At 43.6% G+C, this 13,179-nt stretch overlaps 1 protein-coding gene across 2 annotated transcripts in view; it reads right to left on the minus strand.

The window, feature by feature from the left end:
• Window positions 1-13,179, minus strand: part of Fras1 (Fraser extracellular matrix complex subunit 1) — a 406,459-nt gene that overhangs the window by 80,751 nt on the left and 312,529 nt on the right. For both annotated transcript variants that reach the window (XR_012907226.1, XM_075942834.1), the window contains exons 37-41: window positions 12,131-12,256; window positions 9,691-9,938; window positions 4,497-4,645; window positions 4,150-4,312; window positions 2,475-2,610 (exon numbers count right to left, since the gene is read on the minus strand). Coding sequence is in view for 1 of the 2 variants with exons in the window: in XM_075942834.1 (XP_075798949.1) it covers window positions 2,475-2,610; window positions 4,150-4,312; window positions 4,497-4,645; window positions 9,691-9,938; window positions 12,131-12,256 (822 nt within the window). In the remaining variant the exon portion in view is untranslated. The remainder of the gene's footprint in view (window positions 1-2,474; window positions 2,611-4,149; window positions 4,313-4,496; window positions 4,646-9,690; window positions 9,939-12,130; window positions 12,257-13,179) is intronic.

Consider the following 13,179-nt stretch of genomic DNA (forward strand, 5'->3'; position numbering starts at 1 on the left):
GAGCGACTCAGGGGGTCTTGCCCTGATTAGGCCAGTCCTGGAAGAATTTAGATTTGACACCATTAGCTTTCACACCCAACACTGCCGTCACTCTCTCTTCCCCCCTGCTTGGTAAAAAAGTACAAGCTGCTTTCCCCAGACTTAAAAATATGTTCCAATAGGCTGTAATTAAATTTAGGTAGCTAGTTTCTTCAGGAAACAAAACACTTAGTTCAAAACTGTGCTTACTGGGCTTCCTCCACAGAGGAAAGAGCAATATCTTCAGTTGATGTAAACTGGGCAACTATTTCGTGCCCTTGAGTATCTTGCCTTCCCCTTAGGTTCAAACCCATGACACTAGAGGATGAAGAGTCTCTTAGCAGTTCTAGTAGGCTGAAGATGGATCCCCAACGGCACAGAAGAACTTTGGGTGACTCTCCAGGCAGAGAGATGTCTCTGTCAGTTCTAGAATTTTTGAAAGTTGCTTACAATGCACTTCCTGTTTACTTAGGTAATATTATATCCTTCTGGAGTCTTTGATGGAGTTGAAGAATAGATATGGTTTTCCTTAGCTATGATAAAAGATAAATTAAATATAAATATTGTAACTAATTCTTGCTTGATACCTGTTTTGTTATATGTAGTTTTACTATGTTAAAGTTAAAGCCTTCCTTTTTGTTTAAACAAAAAAAGGGAAAAGGTGTGGGAGGTCTTTCTGCCTATGTGCTGCTTTTATTGGTTAATGAATAAAGAAACTGCCTTGGCCTGTTGATAGGGCAGAACTTAGGTAGGTGGGGAAAATTAAATGGCATGCTGGGAGAAAGGAGGCAGAGTCAGATAGATGCCATGGAACCACAGCCAGAGTCAGACATGCCGAAACTTTAGCTGGTAAGCCATAGCCACATGGCTACACAAAGATTAATAGAAATGGGTTAAAGTAATATGTAAGAATTAGCCAATAAGAGGTTAGAGTTAATGGGCCAAGCAGTGATTTAATTAATCCAGTTTCTGTGTGATTATTTCAGGTCTGAGCTAGGCAGGTATCCTTCTCCTCCAGCACTAGGACCAGCAGCTATGATGTCTGTCTCACATGGGGTGACAAAAAAATGTTAGCTTGTAGGCTACACCAACCTCTTCAACAGGAATTGTGGGCTCTGCCCGAGAGACCATGCTTTCACGGCCCATTCAGATAATGATAATGCACATAAAAGTTTGAGAATCACTTTCTGGAGTGGTTGAGACTTACCAGAACGGTGACTATGTAGCCTAGATAGTACCCAGAGTGGCCTATGTGCTACCTGGTAAATGTCAAACTGTGCTACAAGGGCTTCCGGGGAATCCCACATGGAGAGGAAAGGTGGTGAGGGCAAAGCCTTTCATGATCTCTCACCTCACCCACACACTTGTCTCTGCCCATAGCAACCTCTTGGCTTTTTCTGCCTTCTCACGCAGACGCAATTGCTTTGTTCTATACCCTCAGCACTCTGTTTCTATTCCTGTCACTTATCATCCAATTCATCAGGCTAGCCGTCCCTTACTCCAGGCAGGGTCGATGTCCTTCATGTTAACATGGTATCTAGCGCAAACATTTGTTGAAAGGAGCTTAATTAGGCAATAAGCAAAGCTGCAGGCACACATGGAAAGACCAGAGAGGGAAAAGATCCAAGACTTTTGATAGGAAAACACGGCCACTCTGAATGAGCTTCCGGTTACCAGGCTCAAGTGGCAGGCACCATGCTGGCCACTGACACCTGCAGTCAACAGTCTGACTGTAGAAGCTGCTAGCTGCCTGCCAATTAGAGCCTAGCACCGGTACTGGTTCACTTGGGAATCTCGTTGCAGACGCAGCAGCTCAGAAACTGGCAGGAGCTGTCTCAGCTGCCAGTCACAGTGGGCCTCAGGGGGCTGGTGGACGGCACGTGCCTTTGCCTCTCCTTGTGTGATAACCTCCAGCAGGTCTAGGGCAGATGGTAGGAAGGGAGGGATGTTGAAGTGGGTGTCAAAAATAGACAGCAGGCATTTCCATTTCTATCATCTCCATAGAAGGAGCAGAGGCAAGCTTTAGTTCATCGGAACTGCAGAAGAGAACAGGGACCTTTATTTTCTTGACCCCTTATTCTGAACACAACTTGTGAGCCCCTCAGCCACATAGCTCACACTCCAAACACCTTTACTCTGCTCCAGTTTCCCCTACATTTATGAGCCTTCTTGCATGCTATCTTCCCAGTTAGTCCTTTCTCTCTGCTAGGATACAAGTCATTAAGAAGGTGGACAGGGTTATCTGTTTTGTTTATTAATATATCTTTGATGCGCAAATGCAAAGTATAAAGAATATGCTAAGTAACTTTTTTCTTTTCTTTTTAATGAAAAAATCCTTTCCTTCCATTTTCTTGGTCCTTCTCATTTTAATTCTCCATGTCCAGATTTAATTAGAATACCTCCCACCCCCAGTTTCCAGACCTTCAATAGTTCTCCAGCAAAGCCGCTACGGTTACCTGTTCCTGTGTTCTCAATGCAGCCGTACTTGGGAAGAGCACTCAGTTTAATGACAGCATCAACATGAATGTTGTCGTGATCATCAGTGGCGAAGAAATGGTGGAGGGAGAGTGGTGCTCTACCGCCCTCATCGACCTGAGGAAGACAGAAAAGGGGGATGGAGGGCTGAGGGACAGGGGTGGCCTGTGGTGACCAGCTAGCACCAGGTCCACTTCGGTGGGAGGTGGACCTCTGCAGGCGAGGGACGTGCCTGCTGCCAAAGCCAGGCAAAGCTTTCAGGCCCTCCTCAAGATGCACTCGGATACCTCGGCGCTGTGTCTCTTCTCAAAATGGCACTTCATTTGATGATGGATCTGGTGATAAAGCAGTTCTGACCGGTTCTAACTAACCATCTCAACAAGCTTCCGGACAGGAGAGCTGCCTTCCTGGGGCATCAGAATTCTACAGAGCTAACTGGAGAATGATAGATATAGCCCTCCTTGACATTCCTGAGGTTGACTGTCCTATAGGTGTTACCATCCAGAATAAAAATCCCATTTATTCCTTCATATTGTATATTTATTGGGATGTAGGAATAAAAGACTAGCTACACCTGAAAGTTAATGCATACCTCAACATCAAAGAAGGAAATAAATCAGCATATGTACAATCAGTTGCTGGAACTAACCTTTTCTTTTGGGGCCCGGTTCTATGCCCTAATGCTACAGTTTGGCTTCGATGCTTTTTGCTTTCTTGATGGAAGTGGTCAAGGCATTTTATTCTGAACTCTTGGCTGCATGTAGGCTGGTTTATAAATTACAAATGCGACTCTCGGATTGAGGTGGTTCAAGTTACTTCCCCAAGTTGTAGAAAAGGAAAAATAAGGGGAATAGCACAACTGTCTAGAAATGATTCTGAGTTTCATGAATATTAAAGTCCTTGCTAGAAGCAGGAAATGCCTAGGCTTGGGGCACTATAGTTCACACGTGAGGCAGGGGAAGAAAATGAATGAGTGTTCAGGACTCCCCTGCTGTGCGACAGGTACTGTGCTAGGAGAGATGCCGGCTATTTTATTTAATCACCAGAGAAATCCTTTTGTAGTAGACATTGTAGTGTTTAAGGAAGAAAGGGAGGCTAGAAAGAATTACGTACCTGTTGCAAAGCTGGCCTGCTAGTACCTAACAAAGCTGGTACAGGCCCTTGGCTGATAACGTCAGTGATAGACATGTGCTATATTGCCTCTCACACACAGGATTTTTAATAAGAAATGTTGGTTTGATTCATGTGGGGTCAGCTTTCCACGTTTTAGTTGTTACCAACTAAAATCCTCAAAGGTGTATTCCACTTTTGTTTTATTGCCATTGCCAACAATATCCAGTATTGTTTTTATACATCTATATGTGTGTATGTGTGTGTATATATATATATATGTATATAATATACTCTCTAGCATGCACATGTGTATGCATGTTTTGACTAACTCATGTGAATATAATGATTTTATCTTTTGCATACAATTATTTTTTTTCTTTTACAGAAAGTTTACAATGACAGCCACAGACGGTCTGCTATCACTGCCCAGATACTCTGGGGGAAGAGTCTGGATGCTCATCTTGGCAGAAATCCTTTAGCTACATCACCAAGGATCCCAGCTCTCCCACGCCCTGGGTGTTTATTGATCTGAGAACTGTTTACCGTGATAAGGTCAGCAAAAGCGATGATGTGTGGTGGACTCTTGGCAGGAGTGACCGTGATGGTAAAGACCTGGTTGTCCACACGGTTGTCGTCCATGTCTGACACAGAGAAGTGGAAGCGGTCCATAACCAGATGCTCTTCCGTCTCGAACACAGCTGAGTATCTGTAGGACACAGGAGAATACAGGTTGAGCCACCCTGACAAGTGGAGTGAAAGGATTCAAACAAAACAAAAGAAAACAAAAAAAAAAAACAAGATCAGAAACAAGGCGTTCTTTGAAGGAGCTATAGGCAGCTGCTACCTAAATACTTAAAAACCATTTCAAAGAATCTCTGGCGCTGATGTACCTAATGTTCTTGCTGTTGATGTCCTCCATGGTGAAATTGGAATCCTCTGAGAGCTCCTCCACATCAGGTCCCGAAGTCTTTAAGAGCACACCGTACAAGGGCAGAGAACTTAGCTGAATCCAGATCTCTGCGTCAGGGGAAGAATCGTCCTAATCAGGCAAACATGAGTCAGGACATGAATGCAGAGACCCACAGGGGTTTATGTCTCCTATGCTAAAGGCAGCGGCCCCCTGTCATAGAGCAATACCTCTCCCAACTCCATAAAAGCTCAGTATTTATCCGTTTTCAAAGGCCTCTGGTATAATGTCTTCTTGGAAGAATAACTCAAGGTAACAGTGCAGAATGTGCTTATGGTATAGGGAGTGGAACAAAAGATGGTTTATTGTTTCAGTAAGAGTCATAATGGTTTATTTTTATTACAAGTACACAGTATAGATGAGAAGATGGCCAGCTCTAACTCGTCATTCTATAAACAGAGGAGAAAGCTTCCCCTGCAGTTTCTAAGAACACTTTGCATTTTAGAAATACCCAAAATTCTATTATAGTATATAATACACTCTACAATGACAAAACTCTATGAAACAGAATCTGGTTAGCCAATGATTCACTTCAAGTAACACCAATGTGACAAAAACTTGGATTAACAAAAGAATTTAGGAGGTCTTGTGGATTTCCTTCGACAAGGACTGAATTAATGGCTCCTCGCTTCCTAGGGCACTTAATCTTAATAAAGAACATTTCCTTCTCCTCGATGGCTTATTGAAAAACAAGATCAGCTTTCTGTTTGTCTACATGGACAATAATAGAATATCTTCATTAACAATTTCCTCTTTCTTCAAGAATATCTTTTGGGAATGTCTAGAAGGCAGGCGATGTCATTTTGGAGTCTCCCTGGGCCATCTGCCTTTTAGAGGAGTTAAATGAAAATGGAGACACTCTGTTCTATGGCAGCAACAATGAAAACAAACGCTGCATGATCAATTTTACTGTCAAATGCAAGTTTTCCTGGCTACGCCGTGCAGCTAGTGAGGGATGGAAAGGAAGTGTGAGCAGATAAGGGGCGGGCCAGGCAAGCAAGGTCTGGGTCCTTGGCAGCCATGTCCGTCCCTGGGGGCAGCTTTCCTTCAATGAACAGTTAGAACCACAGTGCAAGATCTCAGAATTGTCTCAGCTCACCTGACACTGGCCCAGAAGGGAATAGGAACATACAGAGGCAGCTAGACTTCAGAAAACTTCTAAATGTGTAATCTTACTGTTTTCGCCTTTCTCCGTGTGTGGGGTCAAACAGAAAACACTGGATTCCAAAAAATTAACGCCTACTATTCCTGTGAGTTCTCACTGAGACAGACCTTCAAAGGACGATGGAGAATTTTCCAGTGCCCTCTTCTGAGATGTGAGAATGACAAGGATAGGGTACCTGATTCTTAGTGAGAATAAAAAAAGCATCTGTCTCAAACACTGGCAAATCCGGCAAAGAGATGCTTATTCTGGGCCAGGCATTATCTTATTATACTCCAATTTTCAAAACCTTTCTGAGTTTCAAATGTGAAAAATCAGCTATTGTTTTCTTCTTCTGAAAATACCTTGTCATAATTTTTTAAAAAAATTACCATATGAGGCCAGCCAAGAGAGCATGAGTTAATCAAAATGCCTAAGAAAACAGATCCTCTTCTTATGTAATTTCCCTATTCAATGACCTTCATGTTCACTCTGGATGAATTTATATTTTCATTTTATTCTTCTTATTCATTCTAAAGAAATTGACACATGATATGTATATAGTGAATATAAATAATTATTTAGGTCACGAGAATTAGATAATAATTAGTTTAAGGGTTTGGAAGATAATTTAGTCGCGAAAGTGCTTGCTATGCAACCATGAGGACCTGAGTTTGATCCCTAGAACCCACATTAGAGAAAGCTAGATTAGGTGGCACATGCTTATAATCTCAGTGCTGAAGAGGTCTGCAGGCAGAGTCCCGAGGCTCACTGGTCAGTCCGCCTAGTCGACTCAGAGAGTCCTAGGTGAGTGAGAGACACTGTCTCAAATAAAAGGAGTGAAACCCACATGCTCACACAGACCTACGCATGCCTACAAACACACAGGTACACACACACACACACACACACACACACAATTAACTTACACGCACTTCTTTTATCCTGCCATTGGACCCTTTAGTCAGTCTTAATTTTGTCTTTCTTTATTACTATTAATTTGGTTTTTAAGGCAGGGTTTGTCTGTGTAGCCCTAGCTGTCCTGTAACATGCTCTGTTGACCAGGCTAGCCTCAAACTCTGTCTGTGGCTTGCAAGGGTCAGGAACAAAGGTGTGCACCACCATTCCCAATTTCAATGTTTAAATATGGCTTGATAAATTATATTACTAGATTGAATATTCTAGGTATTTGGAGATTTCTTTAAATTTCATTCTTTTTATATTTTAGAGACACTTATTTTTTTTTTAATGTACTGTAGGCTGACTTCAAATGTGAGGGCCTCCTATTCTCCATCTGAGAATTCTAAGTGCTGAGATCAGAGGTGTGGGCCACCATGGTTGACTCCCCCTCCCTCCCTGTTTACTCCTTTTCTTTTATTTCTTTTTCAGAAAATTCATTTGGGTTTTCTACATTGCTGGTTATGACTTCGATTTTCCCTGGAAGTTACATGTATTTTGTTAAAATTGATTCCCAACTACATGATATGTAATAAGATTAACATATACTATTTTAAATTATTTCAGTTTTGGATGGCATATAGAAATGCTATTCGTATTTTAATGTTAAGCTTGCACTTCTCATAGAGAGGCAAGATTGAATTAAAACATCAGTTCAAACTCCAGAACCCTCTCTCTCTCTCTCTCTCTCTCTCTCTCTCTCTCTCTCTCTCTCTCTCTCTCTCTGTGTGTGTGTGTGTGTGTGTGTGTGTGGTTTATTTGGCGGAGTGCTTGACTAGCATGTATGAAGCCCTGATCCCCAGTATTGCCCACAGCTGCGGACACAGACCATGTGGTAGCACACACCTGTAACCCCAGCACTTGGGAAGTAGAAGCAGGAAATGACCAGATGTTCAAGCTCATCCTTGGTTATACAGCTAATTTGTGACCCTGTCTAAGATTGAACAATAAAGTAGCCTTATAGAGGAGCCATGGCCGGGTCCCACTTTTGCCATGGCATATTCTACCTCCCTCTCATTTCCTCCTGTGCTCACACTCTAATGACGAGGAGACTCGGCTGCTCTTCTCTCTGTACTCTGCCCACTTATGACCGCCATTCGAAATAGCTTTTCCATTACCAAAATCTTCAGTATTTTAGGAAATTTTTTTCCACACTGTACAACCCAGGGAATAGCCAGTGCCTGTACTTTAGCAGCCTAGAAGAGTTCCCTGAAATCTTTCTGCTCTGGTGGGTAAATTCACATTCAATCAATTTTTGAAAATATACGTTCAGTTGCCAAAAAGCTCCTATTCTGATGTACAGCCCGTGATGTGTGGTTAATGGGCAGGTGCTGCTCCTGGAGTGCTATTTCGGTCTGTCAAACATTTTTCAAGCCTGGTGATCTATCGATTAAATCCGAATTCATACATTATTACAAATTCATGACTTTCCCAGGATCAAAGGACCATAACATAGGATGAAAAATAATCGGCCAATTAAACACCGTCGGAACTTTGCTGAAACCATAGCGCACCCACAAGGGGAATGAAGTGGTGCTCGGTTTCACATCCTTTAGGAAAAGACGATTTAAAGGAGGAAACAGTCTTCAGGACCTCATCCAAGGCCTACTGTTTGGAATTGAACCTTACAGTGAGATTCTTCAGCTCAGAAAAGGACAATTCTTTTTATGTTGTGTTTTGTTTCTCAAGACAGGTTTCTCTGTGTAGTAGTGCTGACCTGGAAATCGCATTGTAGACCAGGTTGGCCTTGAACTCACAAAGATCTGCCTGACTCTGCCTCCTGAGGGCTGAGATTAAAAATATGTGCCACCATTGCCCAGCAAAAAGGATAACTGAAGTCATATAGTGTTTAAAAATGAGGAGTAAGGATAGGCTGTTCACCGTAATTTTGAGGCCAGTGAAGGAAAAATTCAATACTAAGAATGATTACCATTCAAATAATTATCTTTCCTTTCAAAGCATAACAACTAATCATCATTATGTTTATATAGACAGTAGTCATCTCTTTACAACATATGTAACTGCAAAATAAAATTAATTTATCCTCATTATCCTTTGCCCCAGATGCAGAATCAAAGAAGGCAGACGAGTTTAATTACCAAGATCACTTAATCAAGTTTGAGCCAGACACAGGGGAAATCCCCAGCGTCCTTGGTTCTCCCCTTCTCCTCAACCGCTCTCCTTCTCTTAGGGCAGGGCGTGGCTATCAGGCCAATAGGCTGGTCTAGGAAATCTACAGAGAGAGGCGCCACCAAAGGGTGGGGGGCAGAGCTTGTATTCTGTCTGGACTGGACAAGAGCAAGCTCAAGAAAGTCAGCTTTCTCTCGGGAAGTCAGGATCAACCATTACTCCTTCATCGCTGACCAGACAACTATTGTTCTTTCCCTAAAATTCCCAGTAGACCTTCTGCCCTCCACACTGAAAACAATGGACCCGGAGCTTTTAAGCAAGGGAGCTGTTGCATGTTGACAATCAAAAGCCCTTGGGAGTCCCAGTATTTTCATCCTAAGTTTTTCCTTCTTTGTGTGTGTGTGTGTGTGTCTGCGGTGTAGATGCATGTGTATATATGTTCACATGTGTGTACACAAACATGTGGAACCCAGATACGATGCCTGGTGTCTTTCTTCATCATTTGAGGCGAGGTCTCTTAATAGACCAACCTTGCTGATTCAGCTAATCTAGGAGCTCCTCTCGCTCCTTGCAGCTGAGACCCCACGCTGGCTGCTGGGCCCACACAGCTCTTAGATGGGTCCTGAAGATCTGAGCTCCAGTCTTCACACTCCACCCACTGAGCCATCTCCCCAGCCCCCATCAGAGAAGTGCATTCACTTGTCTACCGCTGAGATGCTGGCTGAGGCCAGGGTGCGCAGTACGACTCCAAAGAGAACATAGCAGGGGCGCTAAGAGAAGAGCCTTTTACACTGCGTATGCCCGCTGTCTTGAGTACCCAGCCATGGGGCAGCTTGCTGGGCGCCCTGTCAGAAGTACAGAGAGCAAGAGAGTAAACGTCAGAACTCACCACATAGGCAAGGTTTGCCCTGGTGATTACGGCCGTCCGTTGACTGGCAACAGTCATGCTCAGGGAGGAACCAGGGGCCAGCCGAGGCCCTCGGGTCTCTGACAGGGACACCTCCACTTTCACTTCGGAAGTTGTCACAGTCAGGCCGTCCGTGACTGAGATCTCCATGCTGTCCTCCCAGGCAGAGGACCCATCATGTATGTACTGCAGGGCATTTCTCTCAACCTCATCATACGTGAAGGTGTCACCTTCCGAGAAGAAAACAAAGCCAGTGGCTTGTGGGAATGACACTCCCCATTCAGTCAGCCCCTTCGCTCTCCCGACTGCGAAGTGCACGCAGCATCATATACTCTGGGACTCGGAAGCTACTTCTTTCAACTGCCCACCCAACTTGGCATTCCCTCTATGTCTCCCCAGAGAGAGGGTGGGTTAGCTTGCTCCTCCACACTTCTCAAGGTGAGAGGCTGTTTAACAAGGTAGCTAATCCCTCGAGGGGATAGCCCTGGTATATTTTGTTTTTTAAGGCTCTAAATCATTGTGAGTTAAAATCGGGCTCTGGCAGAACAGTCATCACTCCCAGTTCTAGAAAAACATAGAACATGCTTATATTCTTCTTGACTGCCCTCTGAATCTAATCAGGGCACTTAAGAAAAGAGACAACACTCTTTGAGCCACCGGAGGCACTGATTAAATTTGTGCATTTAAGTTTTTTAAAATTAAGATGTGAAAATACAGTTGAGAGTTCAGTGATTGGTCAGTTGTTTGGCATGTGCAGGGCCTCACTCTGAACACTAGTGTGGGATGGGAGTTGTTCCTTGATGCTTAAAGTGCAAGCTCCGGAGCTCAGGGTACTAATCTATAACATCATCATAATAGGTAAAACAGACAGGATGGGAAGTTTTAGGATCACAGAGGTTCATACAAAATGGAATTAAATGTAATCCAAATTTACATCTTAAATTGTAAATTTGATTGTAATTTTAGAAAATTTAATCCACAATATCAAAGTTACTCAAAGTTTTTCGAGCCATGGAACTTTTTTTTTCTTTAATGAATCGTGTCTCTAGTCATGGGCTATTGTGATTACACAGAACACAGCTGAGGAAATTGTGTTTTGGGGTGTTCTCCCCAGTTGTAACTTTTGGAGGTTCCTTGCTATGACAATGATTAGCTGAGACCAATGGATTTAGTGCTGAGACTGAGGGATTTCCTTGATCTCTATGTTTACCTTCCGGGCCCTAGTGCATGACTTCACCAACATTGGTAGATCCTGCACCCACAAACAGGTATTAACTCTTTACAAACGCCTCCAGATGTCACTTGACAATCATAAGTGTAGGTTAAGTGTGACACTGGAAACAGGACAATGAAGTGCTGGTTGCAAACAACACCGAGGAAACAGGATAAAGGCTGCTGTGCACACCTCCTGTCCTAAGGTTGCTTCCTTCATCACTGCCCTAGGACGATTGCCTTTGTGACCCAAAGAGCCTAGTCTTTGTTCTTTAAAACTTTTTTAATCTGCATCAAATGGGCAAAGATTTACCCAACCAGGGAAATTCAGAAGTACGTATCACTAAATCTCTAAAAAGCAGGCATCTCAAGTATTTGAGAAAGTACAGATTATGCAAGTGAGATACGGCATTCCTGGATAACCACTTTAGAAGGGAGAATATTCACTTTGCTACGTAAGTGCTCACTGTTTAAATAAATCAGAGAGATTTTGTGTGTGTGTGTGTGTGTGTGTGTGTGCTTTTCTATACTCCCTATGGGATCAAATGTCTTTAAAATTATTTTAGATTTGTTTTGGGTGCACGAATGTTTTGCCTGTGGGTGGTGGATGTACACCATCGGTGTGCCTGGTGCCTGGTGCCTGGTGTGTCAGCGAGTGCTTTGGGTCTTTGGGGGATGGAGTTCAAGAAGGCTGTAGGCCACCATGTGGCTGCTGGGAACTGAACCCAGGTGCTCTGAAAGAGCAACAAGTGCTCTTTACTGCTGAGCCAACTGTTTGGCCCCAGTGTGTAGCATTTATAACAAGAGAAAGTACAATAAACACCATTTTAGGAAAGCTGACTGCCCTGCTACACTGTTACACAGTTTAGATAGCACGTTAAAGTATATCCTTTTTCTAATGGATGAAGAAACACAAAGCTAACACTACCAGTCATTTCACGTATGAAATTAAGAGACCATATGAACCTTTGTGAAAAACCACATGAAATGGAAGCTCACTGGCCCATCTCACTCACAGGCTGAGGAAAAGAGCCTCACGGATTTCAGAAGGGTCAGGGGCAGTTGGGGGGCAGAGGACGCCTAGGTCAAGAATATCTTTCCTCCTGCTTTCTCCCCCACAGGCATTTCACTTTTTTTCTAAGTCACAGAAAACTAATTGTAGAGGTTAAAAAAAATCTCCAAGCAGGCCAGATACCGAGACTGCATCTACCTGCAGCCATGGGCCCTGAGGACTCTGCCGTGGACTTGAGGAGAGAGCCATGCTGTGGAGGCTTCTGCAGCTGGAAGAAGAGCTCTTCTGGTATCACCCGAGCATCTGTGGCTACCAACTGCAGGCCTGCAGGAAGGAGAGAGAGAGGCCAGCTACAGCGACAACTGTGTGCTCTCAGTAGATTAAAACCAGAGGCAGGCTGCGGAGCCAGTGGCCAGTGCTCAGCAACCATAAAGCAGGGCGAAGTTACAGTGAGCACAAGGCAAGTGAAGATGAACACGGCTAATCCACCAGTTGCAAGCAGGTTCTTTCAAAAGTTCCCTTCCAAAAGGGTAGCTCAGAATTGAGAACATTCTTTTCTCCCGTACAAATGAAGGCAAGCACAAAGGGCCATCCGTAGGTCTGTCTTAAGCAGCGTCCTTAGGAAATAGCCCATGAACTGGTCTCGGTGTTCATCTGACTTCTCTGATTTTCCTAAATCTACTAAGAGTGCTGGTTTCACGATGGCTGTTCCAGCCGTCCAGAAAATCATCAAGAGAGCAGCAACTTTCGCATTGTCTCTATGGCTTGTTTATACGATTGCTTACAAATAACTTTTGGTCAAATTGTACAAATGGCATAATTAGCTTCAGGACAAAAGCCACGTGTAGAAAACACACATGGATCCACAGAGTACACACAATACACACCACTAATAGAATGCCCTTGGTAAAAGAATAAACAAACCGTAAAAGAATAAGCGCACTTAGAAATAAATAAAATCATGCACTGGGGGACAGGCAGCTCGTCACACTCCTGAAGGTCACTGCGATCCGTCAGTTTTAAACAGAAACCAGAAGCAGTCGCTGAAACCTGCTCCCTCTCTTCTCAGCTCTGTTACTTTATATTGTAGCAAGGATAACAAATCAAACTCGAGGAGGCTGGGAAATAAATTCTGGGTAGAATTCCACACAAGGCTGGCCTCTGAAGGATCTGTTTCCTCTTCTCTGCTCTCAGTACTGCTTTGATTTGCATAGGAATGGGCAGGAGGGAGGATGCAGTGGGCTTGA

Source organism: Microtus pennsylvanicus, chromosome 12, assembly GCF_037038515.1.
Source record: "Microtus pennsylvanicus isolate mMicPen1 chromosome 12, mMicPen1.hap1, whole genome shotgun sequence".
NCBI lineage: Eukaryota > Metazoa > Chordata > Mammalia > Rodentia > Cricetidae > Microtus > Microtus pennsylvanicus.